General features: G+C 50.7%; 1 protein-coding gene across 5 annotated transcripts in view; it reads right to left on the bottom strand.

Moving 5' to 3' along the window:
- Positions 1-486: 486 nt before the first annotated feature.
- Positions 487-24,991, bottom strand: part of C3H1orf94 (chromosome 3 C1orf94 homolog) — a 42,379-nt gene continuing 17,874 nt past the window's right edge. The window contains exons 2-7 of one of the 5 annotated variants that reach the window (XM_061412613.1): positions 22,111-22,799; positions 18,638-18,898; positions 17,434-17,591; positions 12,916-12,993; positions 6,876-7,072; positions 487-926 (exon numbers count right to left, since the gene is read on the bottom strand). In XM_061412613.1, the coding sequence (XP_061268597.1) occupies positions 851-926; positions 6,876-7,072; positions 12,916-12,993; positions 17,434-17,591; positions 18,638-18,898; positions 22,111-22,799 (1,459 nt within the window). In that variant the 3' untranslated portion in view covers positions 487-850. Of the gene's footprint in view, positions 927-6,875; positions 7,073-12,915; positions 12,994-13,980; positions 14,997-15,027; positions 17,198-17,433; positions 17,610-18,637; positions 18,899-22,110; positions 22,800-24,991 lie in introns of those variants that run through there. The other 4 variants (XM_061412612.1, XM_061412614.1, XM_061412616.1 and 1 more) reach the window with 4 other exon arrangements.

A 24,991-nucleotide genomic window follows, 5' to 3' on the forward strand; every position in this document is an offset into this window, starting at 1 on the left:
TTCAGCGTTCCTATCCAAGTCACTGATAACAGCTCATTGAGAATGATCCAGGGACATTGCCATGAGGGGCAGTTCTGAGACTGACCTCTAGTTCAGCATTGATCTACAATCATCAGATATCATCTTGTCTATCACGATATTCAGGATTACTTTTAGAACTGATTTTCAGGACACATTTTCCCATCTCGTATCCAAGAGAGCCTTTTCTGTAAGTAGTCACCTGGACAGGGCACAGCAAGATGCCCTTCTTCTTCATCCATTCCTGAGATGCTTAAACTGGGCTGTTGAGAAGTGAGTGGATCACACACAAAAGAATAGGTAAGCCCTCAAGTGTACGGTCCCTGGGGTCCCTCATTTACAGAGAAGCATTTGGAGGATGGTAGCCCGTGTCCTCAGTAAACTTTGAGTCTCCCAGGGTGGGTGGCAGGGGAAGGAGCAGTGATAATTACACGGAGCATTACAGAAAATAAACAGGCACACTCTATGTCAAGCAGCTCATACTTTTATCAGAAAATACAAACTTTCTAAAATTAAGTGTCTTACTTCTATTTTACCAACAACAACAAAAACAAAAATCACTCATGTTAGCTAAATACAGATGCATGCGTGGATGAGCAAGTGAGTATGAATCCCAGGGGGGAGCGTGGGTCCGCAGTTTGCGGGAGGGCGGACTGTGTGCGTGTATGAGTGTTGGTCCATAGATGCGTCTGGCCTTGCTGTTTTCTGTCTGTGACCTGGTCGGAACCTTGGCTTTCCAAACTCCATACCAAGCTGCTGCAGACTCCAGAATTCCAGAGCCATTAGCCCTGCTCCAGGGGCTAAGGTGGGAGGAGGGAGGTAAGGAGGAGATCTAAAAATTTATGCCATTCCCACTGGAGGAAAAGTAGGGGCTGTTCATCAGGGGCCCACCGGACGTTGAGCTGAACCTGGAGGAGGAAGAAAAGGACATCGTGATGGGACTTCCCTGGTGGTCCAGTGGTTAAGACACCACCCTCCCAGTGAAGGGGCTCGGGTTCAATCCCTGGCCAAGGAACCAGAGCACACGTGCCGCCACTAAGTTTCCATGCCACAACTAAGGAGCCTACGTGTGGCAATGAAGATTCTGCCTGCGTGTCGCAACTAAGACCCAGCGCGGCCAAATACATTTTTAAAAACTCAGAAGAGAAAAAAGGCATTGTGACAGAATTCCTGATGTTGGTGGTGATATTAGGCAAAGTAATATGTTAATGTGGGGGCTGTCAAAGACTGGGAAGATCATGACAGGCTTAGAAACTGAAAGCTTTAGCAGTAATACAAAAAGCTTTGGCTCTGAGAAAATAAAATATTGAAATGATATTATTGGAAGACAACAAAGAGCTCCTTCTGCCACTCCTTTAGGTCAGGAAGGCCCTGGCAGCCTGTAGGGACTCTGTCCAGCCTATGCTCTCTCCGTATCCAGGTCCACAGACTAGGAAGCCTCTCTGGATTGGAGCACCTTTCCTGTGGGCCTATAGCCCCTTTACCTGCCTTAGAGGATCTTGAGTGTCCCTCAAGAAATTTCACAACATCAGAGAACTCAGACCCACGTCCCAGGGTGAGATTTCAGAATCCGACCACCCCAGGGCTCCTGATCCCCTTCTCAGCACCAGGTTCAATCAGGCCCTGCATTTCAACCCCAATCTGGCAAGAAAGCACGGAGGCACCCCTGACTGCCCGCAGCGTTGCTAGACCCTCAGGGAAGGAAGAGCCGAGAAGACCTGAGCCTCGACCTCCAAGAACAGAAATACATACTCTTCTGCCTTTTCTCCCTGGCACACTGCTAGTCATACTTTGGAAGAGAGTTCGAAAGCCATCTTCTCTGTGAAGCCTTCGCTGACCTCTCCAGATGGAATCATTTACTCACACTTCTGGTATCCTATTGCAATTTCTTTCCCCATCTGCTAGGATACTTTGAATGAATGGAACAGAGCTCAAGACAAATCACAGCAGAGCAAATGGCTAGATTTAGTCTAATCCAGGGATTCTCAGTCGCCTTTCAGCTGGGCAGATGCATATTACAGAAGATGCTCACGTTCATGACGCCCTCCCATGAACTGATGAATCAAAAAAGGAGCGGGGGCGGGGGTGGGGGGGGCAGAAGAGGAGAGAAGCGACGGGGGCAAACGGGCGCATTAATCTGTAACGCCTCAGCTGGCGCCGGTATCCGTCGCTCACAGCGAGCAGCCGTGGCCAACCGAGGATTTGGGGTATCCGCATCTCTTCTCCGCATCTCTTCTCACTAAAATAAATTTTCCCAGAACAGGGACACTGTCTACACATTCTACACTCAGCACTCAGTCAAGGATCTGGCACGAGGTAGGGTGCCGGATAAGCGTAACCTCGTTTCTTTTTCTCTTTTTCAAAAATCATATTGGAAAAGAAATTATTGGAAGTGATGCTACTATAAGGATACTCTGAATTCCACTCTGGTTTGTAAAATAAAGGCCATAACCCATATTTGAGTATTTAATAATTACCAGCAATAAATTAGTTATAACACACCTCGTATCTGTTGCCACACCCCACACATCTGAGACCTTCCGGTTGAAAAGCTCTGATGGGGTCAGCGGCCAAGGGCATGCTCTGGACAGGACGTACCCTAGAGAGCCCGGAAGAGGGCTAATCCATGTGGACTATAGTTATTCAGGAGTGCTTGCTGGAGGAAGGGGAGGAGCTTGAACTGCCTCTCGAGCACGGTTGAAAGGTCTTGGTTTGCCTGGAACAGTTTCTCCACTGGTATTCCCAGTGCAATTATTATTTGCATTCTTTTGACTCTTAAGCTCATTACTGCTTGAAAGATATATTGTATGGTGATCCTGGACTTAGCAGAGGTCAGGAAAGGCTCCCCTCCTCCTTCCCTGAGAACACGGAGGCCACCTGCTCCTTCCTATCCCATCACATATAGTTTGGTCTCTTGGTCTCTTCTTTGCTCCTGAATCAGAGGAAACACTGACCCTCCTTGTCTCCCAAACTAAACTCCTCCACCTAGGCCCTTGTACCCCTCCCTGCCCAGGACAGCGTCTTCTGGACCTTATTCCATCCAGCATGACTAGTAACCCCCAACACCACCCCTGAGCCCCGGGCTCCCTCTGCCCCACCCTGTGGTGCCCAGGTTTTCTTGCCATACGGTCATCCCTCCATCTCTTCCTCTGGCTCCCTCCACTTCACACTCTTCTGTTTTCCTCCCGTCTCTTAGATCCTTTGCTTGTGCCTCTCCATCTCCACAACCCCTCTACATGTTGGGAGGCCCAGGGTTCGGTCCTTGGGCTTCTCTTCTTCTCTCTGTACATGTGCTCCCAGGCGATCTTGTCCCGCCCCATGCGTCTAAACATCATCTATATGCTAATGATCCCCAAATTTATATTATCAGCCACCACTTCTCCCCTGAGCCTCAGACTCAGACACCCACCTGCCCATTGACAGCTCCACTCCTGTATCTAATGGGCATCTCAAATTTCACATAAGCAGAGCTTCCCTGGTGGTTCAGTGGAGCCACTGGCTGTGAACTACTGAAGCCTGTGCACTTAGAGTCCGTGCTGTGCAACAAGAGAAGCTCCCACAATGAGAAACCTGTGCACCACAACAGACAGTAGCCCTGCTCGCCGCAACCAGAGAAAAAGCCCACGCAGCAGTGAAGACCCAGCACAGCCAAAAACAAAGACATACATAAATAAAACTAGTTTTAAAAATTTCACATATGCAAAAACCAAATTCTTGATCAAGGGACCCGTGCTCTCATCATCTGGACTTTGGTACTGCCACTTATCCAGACACTCAAGTCAAAAACCTACAAATCAATGCTACTTGCTCACTATCATGTGTAAAAGAAATAGTGGGAAGTTGCTAAATAACAAAGGGAGCCCAGCCTGGAGCTCTGTGATGACCTTAGAGGGGTGAGATGAGGGAAGGAGAGAGAAGAGAGGGAGGGAAGGGATGTAGATATATATACATATGTAGACATATATATATATATATAAAGACACATATATATATAAGTATGACTGATTCGTGTTGTTATACAGCAGAAACCAACACAAAATTGTAAAGCAATTTTCCACCAATTAAAAATAAATAAAATAGCACAGTTAAAACAAACAGAACTAGGAATCACACTTGACTCCTCTCTTCCTTATTCTACATCCAACCATCAAGTCCCATCAATTCTACCAAGAAAATAAACATTTCAGATTTTTCTCGCCTCCTTTCCAGGGTTACTGCCTCATCTACGCCTCCAGCACCTCTTGCTTGGGCAGCTATAAAGGCGCCCAGCCTGGTCCCCTCCATCAGCTCTTACTCCACAGCCCTCTCTTTGTACACTGGCCCATGTCATCTTCTTACACAGAGAATTAGAGCACTCGTGGCTGCCCACATCTCTTTCCTACCTGGCCTCGCAGACCCTCTCTAGTCTGGGCCAGCCCCTACTCTGATTTCAAATCCGCCCCCCTCTCTCCCCCACCAAGTGTGCTCCAGCTGCATTTCCCATCTCATGGCCACTGCACCTTCTATCCTTTCTGCCCAGAGTGCTCATCAACTATATATGCACATGGTTCATTCTCTCGTTTCACTCAGATCTCCCCCTTTTCCCTGCACCTGGCATGTATGATGCTTGTTTATTTCTGCATTGTCTATTGATCTTCCTGGAATGACAGAAGGAAACTCGCTGGTCTTGTTCACTGCAGTAACCCATGCCTAGAGCCAGCCAGGCACACGCAGGAGGCCACAGATAGTTTTTTGAATAAATGAACCATCCCTTTGAGGGATGCAGGCCTGCACTCCTCGCCTCACCTTTCTGACCCCACTTTCTTTCCAGCCCACCTCTCAGGCCACCCCTCCAGCCTGCTGACCGCTGCACCTCCCTTTTCTCTCCTTTGCCCACAATGTCCCCAGCTGGCCCCCAGCTCCTGCCCGCTTCTAAGGCTGCTTCTTCCTCAGTCTCCTCCCTTTCCTGTCTCTCTGAAGACAGCTCGAGACCAGGGCTCCACCCTCCCTCTTTCTGCTCCCCACCAGTGCTTCCCAAGAGCTGACCAACGAGACCGTGGGACCACGCCACCCTTCAGCATGGCCGGTTCTGCAGCAAGTCTCTCTTCCCCTGAGCCCAGAGTTACAGCACGGAAGGGGCATCTGCCAGCCTACAGGTGGGCTGTCTGCCCTCTGCAATCTCATCTACTCTCACCTCTCTTACAGACCCTGTAGTCACCTCTCATCCCCCATCTCTCTCCCCTCTGGCCCATCAATTCATTCCAGCATTCACAGCTCTGCATCGGACCCCCAGGCCTACCAGTCAGAGCTTTTAATAATCCAAGTCTGGCCTTCCTTTTCCTATTTTCCATCTCATGCAAGGGGTAAATCTCATACCTCAACCGGGTGCCTTTATTCCCCAGGTCTCAAGTCTGCCATGTGACCTCCCACGCGAGGGCCTGAGTCTCCAGGTTGCTGCCCCCTGCCCATCCTCCAGCCCTCACTGCCCACCCAGCAGGGACCTTCCCTCTGTCCCTGGGCCACTTTGATGGCACTTTATCATGGCACTAACATCACTGTGCCCCCTCCTCATCCATTCTCATCTCTGAAGGAACGAGCCTTGTCCTATTCATCGACGGGGCCCCACAGGCTAAGTTCATCATCACTACGTGCGTCGACCGACACAGTGCTTCCCCGGGTGTGATGGTGGAACACACCGTGAAATGAGAAAAGGGGAGGAGAAAAGGGATGGAAGGATGGAAGGAAGGGAGGGAGAGAAGGAAGGGAGGCCAGAGGGGAGGGGAGGGCGGAGGGGAAGAATAAGAAGAGGTCACGGTCATGGGTTTCATGTTCAACTGGCACTATTGACCTTGTTGAATGTTCTCCATGCACCCTGGTAAATTAAGTAACCTGTGAATTCCAACAGTTGAGAAATCTTTTTATCTTTGTTTCTACCTTTCTTATTCCAAACAGAATAAGAAAGATGTGACTATGGAAACCTCTTTCCAGGATTTATCCTCTACAACAAGAGTTCAGGGGGAACACTGATTGAAAGCGTCAGAGTCCGGGAAACACCCGTTGACCTGACAGGGAGGGGGAGGAAGGGAATCCTTGTCAGGCTGGGGAGTCTGGCCCCAACTCCGTAAAGGGAAGTTCTTACAGTGGGGCACAGATTCCCTGCACACGGGGACGCACGTTCTCCGGGGGGCGCCCAGGACTGGAGTCTCAGGACTGACCTGGGCCCACCTGCCTCACGGAAGTGAAGGTTTGGTGGGCGGAAATGAGCAGCTGTGTTGTGTTAAAACAACAAACACAAATTTCTTACTGACTGGCATGTAGTTTCTGTGGAATTGTCAGAGAAAAAGGTTGAGTTTGTGTTGGCTCTTGGCTGCTAAGACCCTCTCCTCTGCTGTTTGGGGTAGTTTGGGGGGAAAGTGAGAGCAGTCCGATAAGCTGTGGGAGAAGCTTCAACAGGGCCACTTGCGAACTCACGGGCTGTTGGAGAGATGAGCCTGCCAAGCAGTTCCGGATGCGGTAAGTGGGGGAAAGAGCTGTAAGGAGATTACTTGGCCATAGCCTGCTGGACACCAGGCAAATGGGGAAGGGCATATGCGTCCAGTTCCAGAGCCTGCCGCCTGCTGTGGACACACAGCTGCCTTTCTGCACCAGACTGAGGACTCCGGCCCCAGCCTGGGCCCCAAAGGGGGCCCACCAGGCTCAACTCCACACCTGCTCCGTCCAGCACACACACAGCCTCTGAACACAGGCCTGGGGTCTCCCCTCCTCCCCGCCAGGGAACATACGTAACAAGGAAGCCCAGTGGGGCCCAGAGCGCCACCTCCCCTCTCCAGAAGCTTTCGGGAAGGCAGGTGGGCTTCCGGCACGGGCTGAGGACTCACCCGTATGCCGGGGGGAAGAGGTACTGCGGCCCATCTCCTGCCATGGGGGAAGGGTCTCGGGGGTTGCTGGCCAGCTTCTGAGGTGTCCTCTGAGGGTACGGATAGTTGGGCTGGACGAAGGGGATGTAGCTCATCAGGGGGGTGTAGGAAGAGCGGAAAATCTGTTGTCCCATCTGCTGGGGGTTGTATGGCGTCACCTGCAGGGCCGAGAGGAGAGAGGCGCTGAGTGCAGCAGAGCCTGCTGCCTCTAAACATCACAGTCCCCCAGCCCTAACCCAAACCCCAGGTCCCACCCCTCAGCCCCTGTGGCCCCTCAGTCACTGTGGGGCACACAGAAGACACTGTGTTAGACTGGGAAAAGCACAGGGCTCAGCTTCTTTATGGGAGACCAGCAAGGTATTTAATTTATCCGAGTCTCAGTTTCCTGATCCATAAAATGGGCAAACACTATGTCCATTAGTATGGGGACTGAGTCAGTTGATATAAGTAGAGAGACTGGCGCATAACCAATGAATATCATTTCCATTATTGTTTCTCTCCGCTGTCTCCTAACTTTCCCTGAGTCAATAACATCTCAGAAGCCCCTGGTTCCTTGTCGTTTACAATCTCAGTCAAGGCTGCGGAGATGTGCACATCCCTGGCTTCTAGCTCAGGATCTCAACAGACCCCCAAGCCTGAGACAGCCCTGCCCAGTGGAAATTCTCATGATGGATGATGGAAATCTTCTGGGTCTCCACTGGGTACAACCCAATATGGTACCCAGCAGACATAAATGTGGCTACTGAGCACTTGAAATGGGGCTAGTGGGGCTGAATTTTAAATGTTAGTTAATTTTAGTTGGTTTCAACGTAAATAGCCACACATGGCTGCTGGTTACATTAGTGGACAGTGTGAGTGCAAGAGAAATGCCAAAGAGGGAAAATGGGATTCAGCTCAAACCCTAGAGAAAAGTAGGAACTCACTGGGTTCCTGAGACCACCAGGATCAGACTCACCAAGAAGCAGGGCTCCCACTGTCTTCTTGGCAAGGCAGGGGCCCCATCTGTCTCATTTACTGATTTATCCTCAGCCCTAAGCCTGTGCCTGTCACATAGCAGCTGCTCAATAAACATGTGTTAAGTGAATAAGTAAAAAAAGTAAAGAAGGAAAGAGGAGGTGGATGGAGGAAAGAAAAGACCAATGTCCATTTGAATACCTAAAATGATGGGGAGCTCTTTACACTGCGAGCACTGTATTCTACCACTGACAGCTCCAAATGTCTTATGTGGAGCTGATATCCATCTTCCTGAGCGTTTTGGTCAAAACCAGGGAAATTCTTGGATTTCCACTTTCACAGCCAGAGTGGGGTCCAAGCTGCTCATCTGTTCAGCATACTGACTGCCTGCTCTCACCCTGCACACCCTTATCCAACTTAAAAAGATGATAAAGCCTAGTGGTCATTAAGTGATAATAAAGGTGTGCCAGGCCCTTCATGTGGATTCTTTCATTTAAACTCCGAACAGCCCCCGTGAGGTAGGACCATTAGGATTCCCATTTTAGGTACGAGGAAACCGAAGCTCAGAGAAATTAAGTAACTTGCTTAGTAAGTGTTTCAAGTGTCCGAGTTTTGTCAGAGTCCCCGAGTCCCTCGACTCCACTACTATACTCGCTCCTTCTAGAAGTCTGGGCCCATCCTTCCTGGCCCTCCCCATCCTTCCCCCAGTGAACAGATAGGATCCAGTGACGCTGGATGTGGGTGCCAAGCCCCCAAGAGGATGAGCTGAAGGTCATAAAGTGCTAAGAGCTCACAGAGAGAACCCAGGAAGGGACCTCCCAGGACAGATGCCCAAGGGTCAGCGCAGCAGAAAAAAAACAAAACAAAACTGGTTTTTCCAATGTAGGGGGTGGGAGTCCCAGATCTGGACTTGAGAGGAAACAGACATGAAAAAGAAGATGTGGGTCTTAGAGCTGACACAAGCTTCACTCAAAACCGTACCCTAGCTACATGTCACTGATAAAAACCATAAACCAGAGCTGTGTAGAGGGCTCGGGAACCATTTCCAAGACACACTCTTTGCTGACAAAAGCAATGATACAGCAGTGTGCCCAGCATGCCACATTCATATAAAAATGCCTATACAGACAGATATCACCAGAAGGACACCTAAGAAACCAGTCACAGTGAGTGCCTCTAAGGTGATGAAAATCTTATACCAGATTTCTAACGTTACTGGTTCAGATATATGCACATACATAACTTTGTCTAAAAGCATTTGCTGAGGAGCTAGGTGGACAGAATCACTGCTCGTGGGGTGGAGGGGATGAGATGGGGATTCTGTGAGCCTGACTGCCTCCCCTCGCGACTTCATCTGAGGATGCAAAGCTCCTACTGCTGAAAGAGCAGCCCTGGCCCACGTGATAAAGGGACCCATACTTATAGTCCCTTCTCTATCTTCTAGAACATTCTAACATCCTTCAGGGCAGAGGTGCAGCTTGAAGAGAAAGGGTAGGGCTACCTGGGGAGAGAGGAGAGGCCGAGGAGTCCGTGGGTGTGAGGGTGGGCTCTGTTCACCTGGGTGTGTGTGCTGCGGGGGGCAGTGTGCAAGCCAGACTGAGAATGTAGCCTGTTCTCAGCTCTTCTCCTCACACCCCACCCTCATCCAAGATACTCAGACTCTCTGGAAGTGCTCTTTTGTGTTGCCTGTGTGTGCTCAGGCCCACGCACATCCAGCCCAGTGGCATGTATGTATATAAACACATCTTTATTTGTGTCTGGGTGTGTGTTTGTATTTTCATTTCTGATGCTTGATTTTTTAAAAGATCTTTTTGATGTGGGCCATTTTAAAAGTCTTTATTGATTTTGTTACCATATTGTGTCTGTTTGTGTTTTGTTTTTTTTTTTTGGCCACAAGGCACGTGAAATCTTAGCTCCCGGACCGGGAATTGAACCCACATCCCCTGCATTGGAAGATGAAGTCTTAACCACCAGATAGCCAGGGAAGTCCCTCTGCTGTTTACTTTGATACTATATTTTTATGAATCTGTGTACAAGAGGCAGTAAGCCACAGTTACTGGGAACATGGGCCCTGAAGCCAGCCGGCTCAAGGTCAAACCCCAACCTACCATTGTGTTACTGTCAAGCAGATGTCGACCCCCAACCTACCCATGGGAGTAGGGGGTTCAGATTTAGCTAACAAAAATAGGTAACACCCAGTTAAATTTGAATTTAAGATAACAGTAAAATATTTTTAGTTTAAGTATGGTCCATGCAGTATTTGGGACACAACTCTACTAAAATTTTATTCACCATTTACCTGGATTTAAATTTAACTAAAGCACTAGACCATTCAGGTATGACCTAAATCAAATCCCTTATGATTATACAGTGGAAAGGAGAAATATATTTAAGGGACTAGATCTGATAGAGTGCCTGATGAACTATGGACAGAGGTTCCTGACATTGTACAGGAGACAGGGATCAAGACCATCCCCAAGAAAAAGAAATGTAAAAAAGCAAAATGGCTGTCTGAGGAGGCCTTTACAAATAGCTGTGAAAAGAAGAGAAGTGGAAAGCAAAGGACAAAAGGAAAGATATAAGCATCTGAATGCAGAGTTCCAAAGAATAGCAAGGAGAGATAAGAAAGTCTTCTTCAGCAATCAATGCAAAGAAATAGAGGAAAACAACAGAATGGGAAAGACTAGAGATCTCTTCAAGAAAATTAGAGATACCAAGGGAACATTTCATGCAAAGATGGGCTCGATAAAGGACAGAAATGGTATGGACCTAACAGAAGCAGAAGATATTAAGAAGAGGTGTCATGAATACACAGAACTATTCAAAAAAGATCTTCATGACCCAGATAATCACGATGGTGTGGTCACTCACCTAGAGCCAGACATCCTGGAATGTAAAGTCAAGTGGGCCTTAGAAAGCATCACTACGAACAAAGCTGGTGGAGGTGATGGAATTCCAGTGGAGCTATTTCAAATCCTGAAAGATGATGCTGTGAAAGTGCTGCATTCAATATGCCAGCAAATTTGGAAAACTCAGCAGTGGCCACAGGACTGGAAAAGGTCAGTTTTCATTCCAGTCCCAAAGAAAGGCAATTTCAAAGAATGCTCAAACTACCACACAATTGCACTCATCTCACACGGTAGTAAAGTAATGCTTACAATTCTCCAAGCCAGGCTTCAGCAATACATGAACCATGAACTTCCAGATGTTCAAGCTGGTTTTAGAAAAGGCAGAGGAACCAGAGATCAAATTGCCAACATCCGCTGGACCATGGAAAAAGCAAGAGAGTTCCAGAAAAACATCTATTTCTGCTTTATTGACTATGCCAAAGCCTTTGACTGTGTGGATCACAATAAGCTGTGGAAAATTCTGAAAGAGATGGGAATACCAGACCACCTGACCTGCCTCTTGAGAAACCTATATGCAGGTCAGGAAGCAACAGTTTGAACTGGACATGGAATAACAGACTGGTTCCAAATAGGAAAAGGAGTACGTCAAGGCTGTATATTGTCACCCTGCTTATTTAACTTATATGCAGAATACATCATGAGAAACGCTGGGCTGGAAGAAGCACAAGCGGGAATCAAGATTTCCGGGAGAAATATCAATAACCTCAGATATGCAGACGACACCACCCTTATGGCAGAAAGTGAAGAAGAACTAAAGAGCCTCTTGATGAAAGTGAAAGAGGAGAGTGAAAAAGTTGCCTTAAAGCTCAACATTCAGAAAACGAAGATCATGGCATCTGGTCCCATCACTTCATGGGAAATAGATTGGGAAAAAAGTGGAAACAGTGTCAGACTTTATTTTTGGGGGCTCCCAAATCACTGCAGATGGTGATTGCAGCCATGAAATTAAAAGACGCTTACTCCTTGCAAGGAAAGTTATGACCAACCTAGATAGCATATTCAAAAGCAGAGACATTACTTTGCCAACAAAGGTCTGTCTAGTCAAGGCTATGGTTTTTCCTGTGGTCATGTATGGATGTGAGAGTTGGACTGTGAAGAAAGCTGAGTGCCGAAGAATTGATGCTTTTGAACTGTGGTGTTGGAGAAGACTCTTGAGAGTCCCTTGGACTGCAAGGAGATCCAACCAGTCCATTCTAAAGGAGATCAGCCCTGGGTGTTTATTGGAAGGAATGATGCTCAAGCTGAAACTCCAGTACTTTGGCCACCTCATGAGAAGAGTTGACTCATTGGAAAAGACCCTGATGCTGGGAGGGATTGGGGGCAGGAGGAGAAGGGGACAACAGAGGATAAGATGGCTGAATGGCATCACTGACTCAATGGACATGAGTTTGAGTGAACTCCGGGAGTTTTGGACAGGGGGGCCTGGCGTGCTGCAATTCATGCGGTTGCAAAGAGTCGGACACGACTGAGCGACTGAACTGAACTGAAGTGTCTTGTATTTTAACTGAGGAAACCATGGGAGGGCTATGACTCCCAACCCAAGTGAGGCTGGGCCAGGCCGTGTGATCTGCTCTGACAGATGGTGGGCAAACATGACCACATCCCAGCTCTGAGCCCTCCCACACTCCCCCCATCCAGCATGGCAGGCGCAAAAGCAATCTTCAGCCTCGGCCCAGAGTGTGACAATTAAAAAAGGCTTGAACCCAACCCTGGTGCCACTCAGTCAACCTGTAGACCTTTGGGTAAAAATTAAACATTGCATTGCTTAAAGCCTCTGAGACATTGAGGCTGTTTGTTGCCACAGCAAAAGCTAACTTAGGTGTTAACTTCATAACCTCAGGCAAATTATTTCATCTTTCTGTGTCTCCATTTCCTCATCTTGACTCTACCTCGTAGGGTGGTTCTGAGGATTAAACGAATGCAGATAAGACCCGTAGAGAAGGGCCTGGCGCACAGTAAGGGCGCTGCAAGTGCCAGCCAGCATTGTCTCCTGGGGACCATGCATTTTGATACTTGTGTCTGTACTCTGGGGTCAAAGCGTGGCTGGTGACCAGCTGGACAAAGACAGGGGGACAGACATCCTTCTGACCTGAAGGCCTCCATGGGCTGGGACAGAGGTGAGGAGGTCATAGACTCACCTGTCTGGAGTAACACCCCAGCTGGGGGTGCAGGGTCTGCTGGTAGGGCATCCTGGCTGCCCGCTGAGGGTACAGGCCCTAGGGAGAGAAAGGAGGGACTCAGTGCCATGGGGTGATAGGCTCCCTGCCAGAGAATGGCAGCCACTCAACTCAGCTTCCAGCTCCCTCGCCTGGATCTCCAGACATAGAAGAGTCCATCCCACCACACTGCTGGCCAGACCCCCTGCCCCCCCCACCACACCCCCCAGTTGCTTAGTCCAGCTGGAATCAGGTTGAGCTGGCATGCCTCACACCACACAGGGAGCTCCTGGTTAGCAGGATTCACAGCCTTTTGATTGAATATGTAAGACATGAGCTTTAGGGACCTGCTGTCTTTTGAAATCCAGATCTGCTCCTTAGGCTGTGTGACCTTGGGCAAATCACTTCACCTCTCTGAGCCTCTTTTCCTTTGTCTCTGAAATTATGTGTGTTTAAGCCTGCAAAGCCTGTGAAGGCAGCCAGATTATCTCTGTTGGTGTCTATGCCCCTTTTCTAAGTGCGCTTCGCCAAACCCCATTCCTGCCCCCAGGCGTGAGGTGCCTGAGGCCGTCTGTGTTGAGTGTGCTAGGTTGCTTCATGTTTATTTAAACACACTGGCGTGTGCTTCCATCTGTGTCTGCAGCCACGTGTTTCTGTGTACAAATGTGTGACTGAACCCAGTGTGTTAGTCTGGGTCTCTGTTGCTGGGTGTCTACCTGCACACATGTATACCTGTGTCTGTACCTGATGATAAAGACTGTTGTGAAGATACATGAGCTAATCCATCTAAAGGGCCCAGAATAGCACCCAGCATGTAGTAAGGATTCTGCCAGTGCTAGGTACTCTTACCATCTCTCACTGTCTCCCCCCATCCCCACTGCTCTCGCCACTTGAAGAAGCTGCCTGGCAGCTCAGCCCAGCCATAAGTAGAAATTTTATTCACAACTCTGTCCAGAGTGGCCTAGGGTGTCCCTGTGCGTGCGCGCGCGTGCACACACACACACACACACACATACACACACAGAGCAGAACTGCTGCTGTGGGTGGGGTCGGCTCATGACTCATCCAGGCCCAGGCTGCCCCTACCTGCCAATCCAGAGTTAATCCATAAGATGTGGCTCAAAACCCAAAGTGCCCCTCAGACCAGAATATGTCTTTCCAGAAGATTCCACACCAGAGATGCTGCCTCCATCATGCACTCAGCTGAGCCAGTCATCAAAGCGCTGATGGCTGACCTGCCCTTGATGACTTCCTCGGAGCCCCTGGACTGCTCATAAAAGGCTCCAAATCCCTGATGTGGGGTTCTGGGGAAGGCCCCCGCCCCAGCTCTCCTAGGGTGCACATCCTCTCAGGGCCTTCCTTGCTCTCTGCTCCCAGGCACCTGTGCTTGACCGTGGTCGGGCCACCCCCACATCCACCAATCCCTCCATCGCTTGAATCCAGTGCACGGGCTTGCCTTTTCTTCAAGCTCTAAGGCCCAGGGCAGCCCCACTTACCCCCACAACCAGCCTGTGAGCCCGGGCATGGTCTGAACTGGGACAGGGAAGTCAGCCGATGGGGCTGCCCTGCCTGTGGCCAGGCCTCAGTGGGCTCCAAGGCCACATTCTAAGCGCCTCTCTTCTGTTTTACCACCTCCCCATCAGCGCTCTGCTTTCCACAGCCAACTCTCCTGGGCCGCCGTCCTCCCCACATCTCCCTGGACGAGGCGACCCTTAGGATATGTGAGCCGCTCATCCCTGCTCCATCGTGGGGTGGGTTTTCAGGAGATGATGCCGTATTCATCAGCATGAGCCGCCCTCAATGACTTGAAGGGGATTTCTAGTTGTTCAAATTGCAATTCTGTGAAATAACAAGCAAAGGGAAATACACATCCATTCTTCTTTAATTGAGGCTGTGACCTCTTTGCATGTGCCCGCCCTCCTTAATTGGGAGCAGAGTTCCTTGTGCCAAGCAGCTGGGATTCTCTGTGGAGTCGTGGGTGCTGGGGACTTAGTCTTCCACAGTTCTTCGTCCGTGCACTGCAAAGCTCTGAGTAAACTGGATTCGGGACCTCATCTTTATTCCTAACGTCAAGCAGGAAAAAGAGACTGGGATGGACTGTTCCCTGTCTCTCCTGTGTGCCTCCTCAAGGTCTGCAGACCTCCCTGACCCCCTGTACCAGGAAGACCAGGGCTGAATAACAATAAGAACCAACATCTGTATCATACTTGAGATTTTACAAAGCCCTTTCCTATCCATGGACTCAATTAACCTTACACTTGACTCAAGTATTTGCTGCCGCTGTAATTATTATGAGGCCATTTCATAGGTGAGGAGACCAGGGCTCAGAACATTTGGCTAACTTGCCCAAGGCCACACAGCTCAAAAGTAGCACAATTTCCTTAAATCCAATTCTGATGATTCTAAAACCTGCCTTCTTTTTACCACATCAGACCCCTTGATAAGCTGTCTTGAAGCTGGTTGGTATCATGAAATCATGAGAAGCTGGGAAAAGGTAAGTCACGCTGTCTGTTGTTGCCCCTTGGGAGGGTCGGCGTGTGCAGGTGACTTCGGTTGGGCTCAGTCAGTGCCTGAACTGCTTCATGGAAGCAAGGGACCCTACCAGCCAGGGCCTTTCTGCCCAGAGGCCCAGGAAGCTCAGAGTCAGCCCTGTGATGCAAACACCAGCATCTCTGAAGACAAAGGACCTTCATGCTAGAAGAATACTTCCAGATCTCACCCACACCAAAAGTCAAGTCAGAAGAAGTTAACATAGAGAGAGAGACTGTCCCCTCTTTACAAAACAAACCACTGCAAATTAGCTCTACATGGCGAGCCCCTTGAGTGAGTGCATTTGAGAGTGAATCAATTTACACTAAATAAAATTATGCAGTTGTTTCTGTCTCAGAGGTGGGGGCACACCATGCTGGCCTTGGATTTGTCCCTGACTCATACTGGACTCCGAGCTTCCTAGTCACCTTGGAATCCCCAGCCTGCAGTCAGTGTGAAGCAAGGAGTTTTTTTTTTTTTAATTATTTAAATGAGAAAATAAATAAATACAAATGAGTACATCAGGGAGTAGGTGATAAATGACTCAGTGACGAGTGTGCAAGGGTGGAGGAACTTCAGTGAAGGAGCTGGTGAACCAATGAGCATGTGAACAGGGTATTTCTCCAGGAAAGCACATCGTAGATTCTAGATTCAGGATGGATGCACCTGGGGTTTTCCCATGGATCACGCTTCCTTACACCGTCTCACCTCAAAGGTGGGGCTTGAGAAAGAGGGTGGCCACTGGCTCTCTTTAGCAAACCAAAAGAAGACTTGAAACCAAAACTTTGGAGAGAAAGAGAGAGACCGTGCTAAACCCCTTTACTTAAGTTCCTGTTTTAAGAATCAGGGGCTAAGTCCAGCGGGCCAGCTCAGAGGGGCTTCACATGGAGTAGAGAAGACCCACCTCTCATGCAGGATGTTAAGCCTGCTGCTGTCGAGGAGGAGGAAATACCACTGGGAGCCCCGGGGCAGTGGAAGGGGGAAGGGCACGGGGCAGGACTAGAAGATCTTCAGGTTGGTTTTCCTTCTCTCTTTGCCCTCCCTGGGCTCGGCCAGGCCAGGCTGGGGCAGCAGGCTCCCAGGGGCCTGGCCCTTCTGTACACCTGCACGCCATTCTGGCAAGCAGCCAGGGAGGGGAGAGAAGACTGAGAAATCTTAGGCACTGAGCACCTGTCCTGGAGCAACGGAGCACTACCTAGAGGGACTATTTAAGCTCTTGGTTCGGACTATGGTTTAAATCAGAATGGACATTTATTTGATTTTTTTTTCATCTCTCTACCCAGTGGGTGGCAGCTCTTACAGGAGATTAAGTTAAATAGACGAACTAAAGGAACTACATTTTCCCAGAGTAAATAAGTTGTGTGAGTAAAACTGCCAGCCTTGCAAGTATTTCCCCCACCCCTTTGTGTCTGACGCCTCTTAGCTCTGAGTCCAAGACCAAGACTGTGTGCCAAGCCACCTCGGCCGGTAGAAGCTAAGATTGCTAGGTTGTAGCTGAAATGAAACAGCCGCATAATTTGTCATCTGCAGCGGGATGCTCGAGAGTGAAAGGGAGTACAATGAATAACTGTGCTGGAACAAAAGACCGAAATGGGGACTGTCGCAGGTAATCTAGGACACATGTCATCCGACTACAAAGCGAGTCCCAGGAGCTGGTGGGAAACAAGGACTGTGTCGTTGGTCAGTCTTCCCTAGGAGCTCAAGTACTTCACAGCCCAGGATTAGCCAGGTGGCTCTGAAAGACACAGCACAGAGTGAACTGGAATCCATTCAAAGGAAAATGAGAAATATGCACACGTGTGTGTGTGTGTGCATGCCTGCGCACATGTATCCGACAGTTGGTCTGATGGGGCCCCTATGAAGAAATTAACTAACGAGTCCACGGCTCTTTGTGAATGAGGCTCCTTGTGAGCCACGGCTCCTCCCTGGACGGCCACCCCCGGATAACTGGGCCCGGACCTCCTCACTCACCTGGTACTGGGGGAAGGTGGAGGGGTTTGTGAACACGGGCGGAGGTGCGTAGTTCAGGTTGAGCCAGAGGGGCTGGTTCAGGGTTGCTGAGGTCAAAGCGGTGGCAAAGCGTGGGGTGAACACGTTCCCCGTGTACTTGAGGTTGTTCTTGTCGGCCCCTGTCACAGGTGGGTTAACTGTAAGTCACAGGAGAGGTAGAGCGTTTCGTGATTGAGGAAGGGAGAGGTCAGCCTGTCCCAGCTCCATGACTGCCCCCGGGGTTAATGTTCTCACAGGTCAGGTATTTGAAAAGCTCCCAGAGGGTTCTTCAAAGCTCAAGGAAAACACTGTTAGTTCACACCTTGCCAACGTGGAAGGGGTGAGAGTCCCAGCATGGTCTGGCATGGAGCATCTCCTTCATGACTCACAAGTAAGGAGGCAGTTTAGCAAGAGATATAATCAACCAGCTTGTCTCACCTACGTGCAAAACTATATTCCTTCAAGTGCTTCGGAAAAATCCAGTTTGATACAAACAATTGCTACACTGTGGGAACTCATTTTTATCAAATTATTAAAGCACCCCGCTGGGGACGTGTACTTGGCAACAGCGAGGACCTTGTGTAGGTGCTGCATCTATGCTGGCGTCATTTTTTTTTAATATTTTAAAATATTATATAATTCCCTTTGGCAAGACCCCAAATTAGTCTGAATGAATGAAATTTGATGGAGTTGTTTCAGGATATGAATCCTGGATTCTTTCCTTCTATAATATGCCCTGTGGGCTTAAGAGTTAGAGATGGGGTATCAGTGTCCCCTTTTCAGCACCTTTTGTTGGGGGGAGAATGTTGTACTTAAACAGTTGTAGATGTACAAGGGAGAGAAAGCTGAGATGTGAATAATCGCAATGTAGAAATAATCTTAAAGCATGGGATTTTCTTTGGCTCAGGCAACTTGAGGGGACATAAGACATGCTGAGTCAGGACTATATTCAAATTAACCACCAATAATGCCCATGTGACCCCTGAAAGTCAGCTAGATTTCTTGAGCTCTTCCCTGTAGGGGATGACAGAGGAAGAAAGCCATTTCCCCCATTTACAGGACCTGGGAAAAACAATGACTTGCCCATGGATGAGACAGCCTTTTGATGACAGAGCTACTCCAGGGGTCTATGAGGGTTTCTGAAATCCCTTCCTGCATAGACTCTCTCTGGGCAGGGTCAGCTTACGTTTCAGCTCCAGCCTGTCCACCTCCACTTTGCCACGAAGTTTCAGCTGCCCGCTTGGGTTCTTGGTGGCCCCAAGGAACTCATAGAGCAGGTTCTTCTTGGCCTGCCAGGCAGGCTTCTTGGCCGGCAGAGCCATGGTCATGGAACCCATGGGGTCACTGCCACCCTCCTCACCACAGGTGTCCTTCCGGCTCGGGGACCACTGGCTGAGAAAGAGGCTCTCTCGGCCCCTGGTCAGCTCCTTGGCATTTGGGTTCCGTTCTAGAGCAGGAGAGAAGCTGAGTCAGTGACTCTGGAAGACCACGTGCTGGATGGGGGCAGCATGGTCTTGTGGACAAAGTCATGGATCCTCCATGGCACACCTGAGACTCCCACCACTCTGGGCTCTCTCTCAACCAAGTTCAATCCAAGTCCAGTCCCTGAAGCCTTCATGGACCAGTACCCATGATGGTCTCACACCCCTGCATGCATGCATGAATTCATCCATTCTTGTTTTCTTCCGTCTGTCCACCCACCCATCCATCCTTTTATTCACCCATCCATCTTTCCTTCCTTCCATTCACTCATCCATCCTCCCTTCCCTTATCCCATTCTCTCCTCCTTCCAAACTTCCTCCCTTCTAGTTCCCTCTCTTTTCTTACCTTTTCTTTCTTTTCTTCCTTCCTCCTTTCCTCCCTGCCACTTCCTCCTTTCTTCCCTCTTTTCCTTCCTTTCTATCTTTTGCCTTTCCTTTCTCCCTCTTTTTTCCTCCCTTCCTTCCTGCTAACCATCTGTAGGTTGGATCACAAAGAGTCCGGATAGTTCCTGTCTTCAGGGAGCACAGTTAGCTTAGCTGGGGGCACACACATTCCCACACAACATGCAGCTGCTCGCTTGTCATAGACTCTCCTCTTGCTAAGTCGTCGTGGCGATTCAGCACACTCATCAGCGCCAGGCTCTGACCTGAGTCCTGGGGACACTTGGATGAGTCAGAGCCAGACTTGGCCCGGCAGGAACTCACAACGAGGAGGAAGAGCGAGACAGGCCCAGAAATAGCTCCGGGACAAGGCAGATGGGGACCGTGAGGTGACAGAGGGACATAGCGGGGGAAGAGGGTGGCTGAGGCAGCTTCTGTCTGAGAGGTGGGAGGGGTTCCAGCAGGAGGAGGGCCTCCAGCGAGGCCTTACACCCAGAGCCATGGGTGACCGTGGGCAAAGGCACAGAGGCACCAGTGAGCCACTGGATGTGTCGGGGCCAGGCTCAGCTCTCTCTCCAAATAGCCCAAGTCTCCCTGGTGCAAGGACACTGCCTGGACCACCAGGGATCCCCTACAACAGTGGTTTTTCACCCCATTTTCCTTTTGAGCAATGGAACTCTCTCTTCCAACAAAATTAAGCATGGCGGGGGAATGCACCATACTGCACCCATAAATACATGGTTCGTGCATGCTCAGTTATGTCCGACTCTTTGTGACCCTACGGACTGTAGCCTGCCAGGCTCCTCTGTCCATGGGATTTCCCCAGCAAGAATACTGGAGTGGGTTGCCATGCCCCCTTCAGGGGATCCTCCCGATCCAGGGACTGAACCCAAATCATCTGGGTCTCCTGTATTGCAGGCCAATTCTTTACCGCTGAGCCACCAGGGAAGCATATTATACACACAGATATATAAAATTTTTAAGGCACTGCTTGACTGAAGCAGGGAAGAGGGCCTTGCTCTCAGCACCTTCCTGTTTTTCCCAGCCTGGAGGTCCTGGTCTCCGTGGAGCTTGGCTGGGAAATGGCACCGGACACATGGCGGGCGCAGTGGATCATGCTGGGAGCAATGGGATCAGAGGACTTGCGCCCAGAATTACCTGTTGGGAGTGGACACGATCCCACCAACTCTTAGTCCCACTAGCCTATGGCCTTGAGGCTGAGTCTGGACAGGATGGGGCCTGCCCTCTTACTGCCATCCCAGCAAAGGAGAAAGCTGCTCTAGCCTGAGCCAGAAGAAAATGACATTTTTTAGCAAACATGTCCCTGGTGTCTTTTCCTAGAGCTTCTCTGGTTGCAGAGTGTGGCCCCCAGCCAGTGCTGAGATAACAGTACCCACTAATAATAACCCTCTCCCCAGAGGCCCACACACCTGCCATCACACCACCCCCCAGTCACTGAAACACACTTGCCACTCACTCATCTCCAAAGCTCCCTCTTCTAAAGGCTGTATACACAGACACACACACACACACACACACACACATCCCTTCCTGCCATTCCCTTCGCTCGCTCACACACATACACAACTACACACGCAGAAGGGTTACACTCAGATGTGCCCACACTGCATTGCCTCTAATACGCTCACATCTGCAAAGTTCCTCTCAGCACACCTTCACTCATACACCTGTACACACACACACACGCAAATGGTGGGAAGGTGTGTGGGACAGAACTCTCTCCAAACCAGCAGCCCTGTCTGACAGAGACACATCCACAGCTCCCTGGTGGAGAAGGAGGTGGGAGGCACGTCTCCTCCCCCGGGTATGCCCCATCATCTCACATACACAGCTGATTGTCCTGAGTTCCTGGACCCGTGGAGGCCTGCCCAGGGCCCAGAGTCCAGCATGCCGTCCACAGTTTGGAGTCCTTGGCTTCCTAAAATGCTCCCACAGAATGTTCTCTAGGGTGACTGTGTCCCTGTTTTCTTAGGAAGATGGATCTGGGCCCTCCCAATATAGGCATCTCTCCTTCACCCATCTCTCACAACCTGGGGGCAGTTTTTCTTCCCGTTTCCTCCCAGCGACTGCTGGTGGCAGGCAAGTGTCACTGCCACCAGTCTTCCTTCTTGGAACCATCCAGTCTGAGTAGCTGGATCAGAACAGACACAAAATGCAGAATCCTGGAACTTGGGGAGGCTTGGGAGGTGGCTGGCAATCCCAGAGAGGATGTGGACTCCTCGATTTAGGAGTGGGAATGCACTTTTCTAAAGCCCTGGGGTCCCTGGGAACAAACCCAGGGCCAGCAGTCTGCCCGCACCTGGAGAGCTTACACATTCACCCCCAATCCCTGAGAGAGGGGACCAGGCACCACGGTCAGGACAGGAGCCTCCATCAGAAGCCAGTTAAATTTCCCTCCTATTCAGCTCAGGGTCCCCTGGCTGCACTTTCACCCTGGACCCAGCAAGGGTAAATGCTTCCTTCAATGTCCTCGGGGTGCCTATGGATTTAAAAACCCAGTCGGTTACAAAACGGGCCTCTCCCACTTCCCAAAGTGTGTTGGATTCACGGCTACCATGTTTGGCGACATGAGACGTGCCTTGTATACGAGCATCTGGCAGAGGAGGGCTGTGGGGGCTGAAAACAGCCTGCACCCTGGACCATGCTCGTCAGCAAGGCCACCTCACCCTACTTTGCACAGCGATGCTTCATGTTCCTAATGCAGCCCATGTGGCTTTCTGCTAAGTTTCTCCTCCCAGCAAGCGTGCTTCCTAGCCTTGCTCCCAGCCCCACTCACCTATCAGTTGGTACCCCTCCATGATGGGGTCAGCCTCGGGCTTGGAGCAGATCTTGGCAAACACTGGAAGCTGCTTCTTCTGAGCAGGGAGCTCAGGGAGTTTGTTGGGAAGCACAGGCGGAGGTGGGGGAGGCAGCAGCAGGAACGGGCCCAGCCCCGTGGGCTCTCTGGGTCCAGGGCCACTGAACATGCTGCTCTGCAGGAAGTCCTTGATGACCCGGGTCTCCTCCAACACCATCTTGTTGTCAGGGCCCTTGGACGTTTCTGTGGACTTCAGTGGGAATTGAGCCAGGAGCTTGCTGATCTCCGAGCTGGAGGCCCCCAGGCTGTGGCTCCTGTCCTCTGTCCCCCTGGCACTCTTGACCTTGGCAGCACGCAGAATGCCCGTGACCATAGACGTGGCAGAATCACAGTCTGGCCGGCTGCTGACGACCGACACGGCCACCTTCGGCTCCAGGAGTTTGTCACCGGCCATGATGGAGGCTCCTGGGTGCTCACTGCTGCTGGCCACCAGCGAAGGCATGAGAAGGCGAGGGGCTGGCTGTCTGGGCCCCTCAGGGTTGCTTCCGGGTGCCTCCAGCTCCCCCGAGCTCTTGGTGACCAGGATGAGGTGCTCTTTGGTGAGGCTCAAGAACTCCTGCTCCACCAACAAGGAGATCTCGTCTTTGCCACTGGTGAGCTCCAGAGCCCTGCAAACAGGTCAGAAAGAGAGATGGGTTTAGGGCCCGCTCCCTGAGGGTGGCTCTGCAGTGGGGCACAGACCCCAGGAAAAGGGGCTAGAGAAAACATGTTTCCCAAGGTGAGAAGCCTATTGCTCTTCATGAGAGAAACTGGGCCATACATGGACCCCCAAGGGGTTTTTATACCATACCAACAGGCAAGAGTCCTAAGAGCTTGGTTCTGGGAATTGGGACCCCTGGGTCCTCTCCCAGTGCTCCATCTTGCTGAGTGGGCTGAGTCTGCATTTCTGTCCATCGCTCCCTGTTTGGTGGTGCTCAGGGCCAAAAGCACTAAAAGACCAGTAGCAAAGGGAACAGGACTGAGTCAACAGCTCTGGACATGGCGTCCAGGGTGCCGGGGCCCCATGCACTGCAGGATGGTCTGAGTGAGAGCAGGGACAGCAAGGTGGCAGCTGGAGCTCACAGCCTGGCTCGGTCACTTCCCAGCCATGTGATCCTGGGTCCCTTGCTCAGCATCATGGTACCACTGTCTTCCTTCCTGATGAAGTGGAGTATTACAGAGACACTCCAGACCATGTCTGGCATGGTAAGGGCAGTTAAAGGGACAGCCAGTCTATAGACACCTCTGTTAGCCGGGCTGGGCCTTTGGATCCTGAAATCTGCACATGGCTCCATAGATACCCGTGTCCACCTTGGCTGGCATGGCCTTCTGACCAGATCACAGACTGGGCTGCCTGGGAGCACCAGCAATTGCTTGATCCCTGCACTGATTCACAAGAGTCTTCCTGTATCTAAACACTGGCCTCTACCTGCACCTGAGACCTGGGACCTCCAACTGCACCCTTGGTGGCCGGCACCATCCTAATGAGGCCTGATGGTCCCATGGACTCTAAGCTCCTAGATGCTGGCTGTCTCCAGGTGTGGGAGAGGGTAGCAATCCTGCCGGACTGGTTTGGGCCCACACTGGCCCACCAGCATCCTTGATAAGGGGGAACCTTCCTCTCTGGTACTCCCAGGAGGACTGTGGCAGCCCACCCTGCTCTTCCTCCTGGGTGGGTTCCCAGGAAGGGTGGATAAGCTGGCCTGCATAGAGCATTCTAGAAACTGCTCAGAGTTCTAGTGCTGGTGAAAATGGTGAAAAAAGAAGCAGAGGGGAAAATTAAAGCATCCTGTGAATGGAGCTTTGGGCAGGCTCACAGTATACTCCTGCCCTGACAGCCCATTCTATGGATGCAGTGAGCCCCGAAAATAATGACTAGCAAATGCTCCCAGCAAGGATGTTCCTTCCTGGTAATGCTCTGTATATGAACACATGCACACGGACACACACACACACAGGTGCAGTGCAGGCATAAAATGACTCACAGTCATCACACACAAAACCAGAGGATGGTCTCTGTATCTGACAACCAGTCAGAATGGGCACAGGCTACAGTCCCAGATGCTCCTACTGTGCCGGCATTAATCCCATAGTTGATGGCTACTGATGAGTCCCAAGGGGTCCTGGTAAAGGTCACTGCTGGCCAGGGCACTTGGGAGGCCTAGGGAAGAGTTTAAAACGTGGGAGCTTGTCACTATTCTAATGACGGCGACAGCCACCGCCTCCTGAACACCAGCCCCGCATGTGGTCTCCCCAGGCCTGGAGGCTGGGAGCCGTGCCAGGAAAAAGCAAGCTCCAGTCAAACAGACTGAGAACAGAATCAGGCACTACTGCTCACTTCCTACCACATCCCGGAACCTTGGGGACTCCCCTGTGACAACGCATGACACCTATGACACTACAAGCACCCAGCCCCTGGGTGGGATGAGAACTTGGTGAAGTAACCCTTGTGCAGCCTTGGCACAGACACACACACACAGGAGCACTGGGCACGTGGTGGCTGGCAGCAGGAGCGGGCTGGTGCTGGATGCTGGCCATCGACGCTATGGAAGGGGCAAGGCCATTCACTTGGTTCTTCCCCTCTTCCTGGCTCTCTCTCCTTACTCCCATTTTTCCTCCTCCCCACATCTAGACTCAGTCTATCAATTGTGTCCCTGGGAACATGCTTGCAATGCAGGAGACCCGTGCTCAATCCCTGGGTCAGGAAGATCCCCTGGAGAAAGGAATGGCTACCTACTCCAGTATTCTTGCCTGGAGAATTCCATGGACAGAGGAGCCTCATGGGCTACAGTCCATAGGTTTGCAAAGAGTCCAACACAAT

This window comes from Bos javanicus, chromosome 3 (assembly GCF_032452875.1).
Source record: "Bos javanicus breed banteng chromosome 3, ARS-OSU_banteng_1.0, whole genome shotgun sequence".
NCBI classification, from domain to species: Eukaryota; Metazoa; Chordata; class Mammalia; order Artiodactyla; family Bovidae; genus Bos; species Bos javanicus.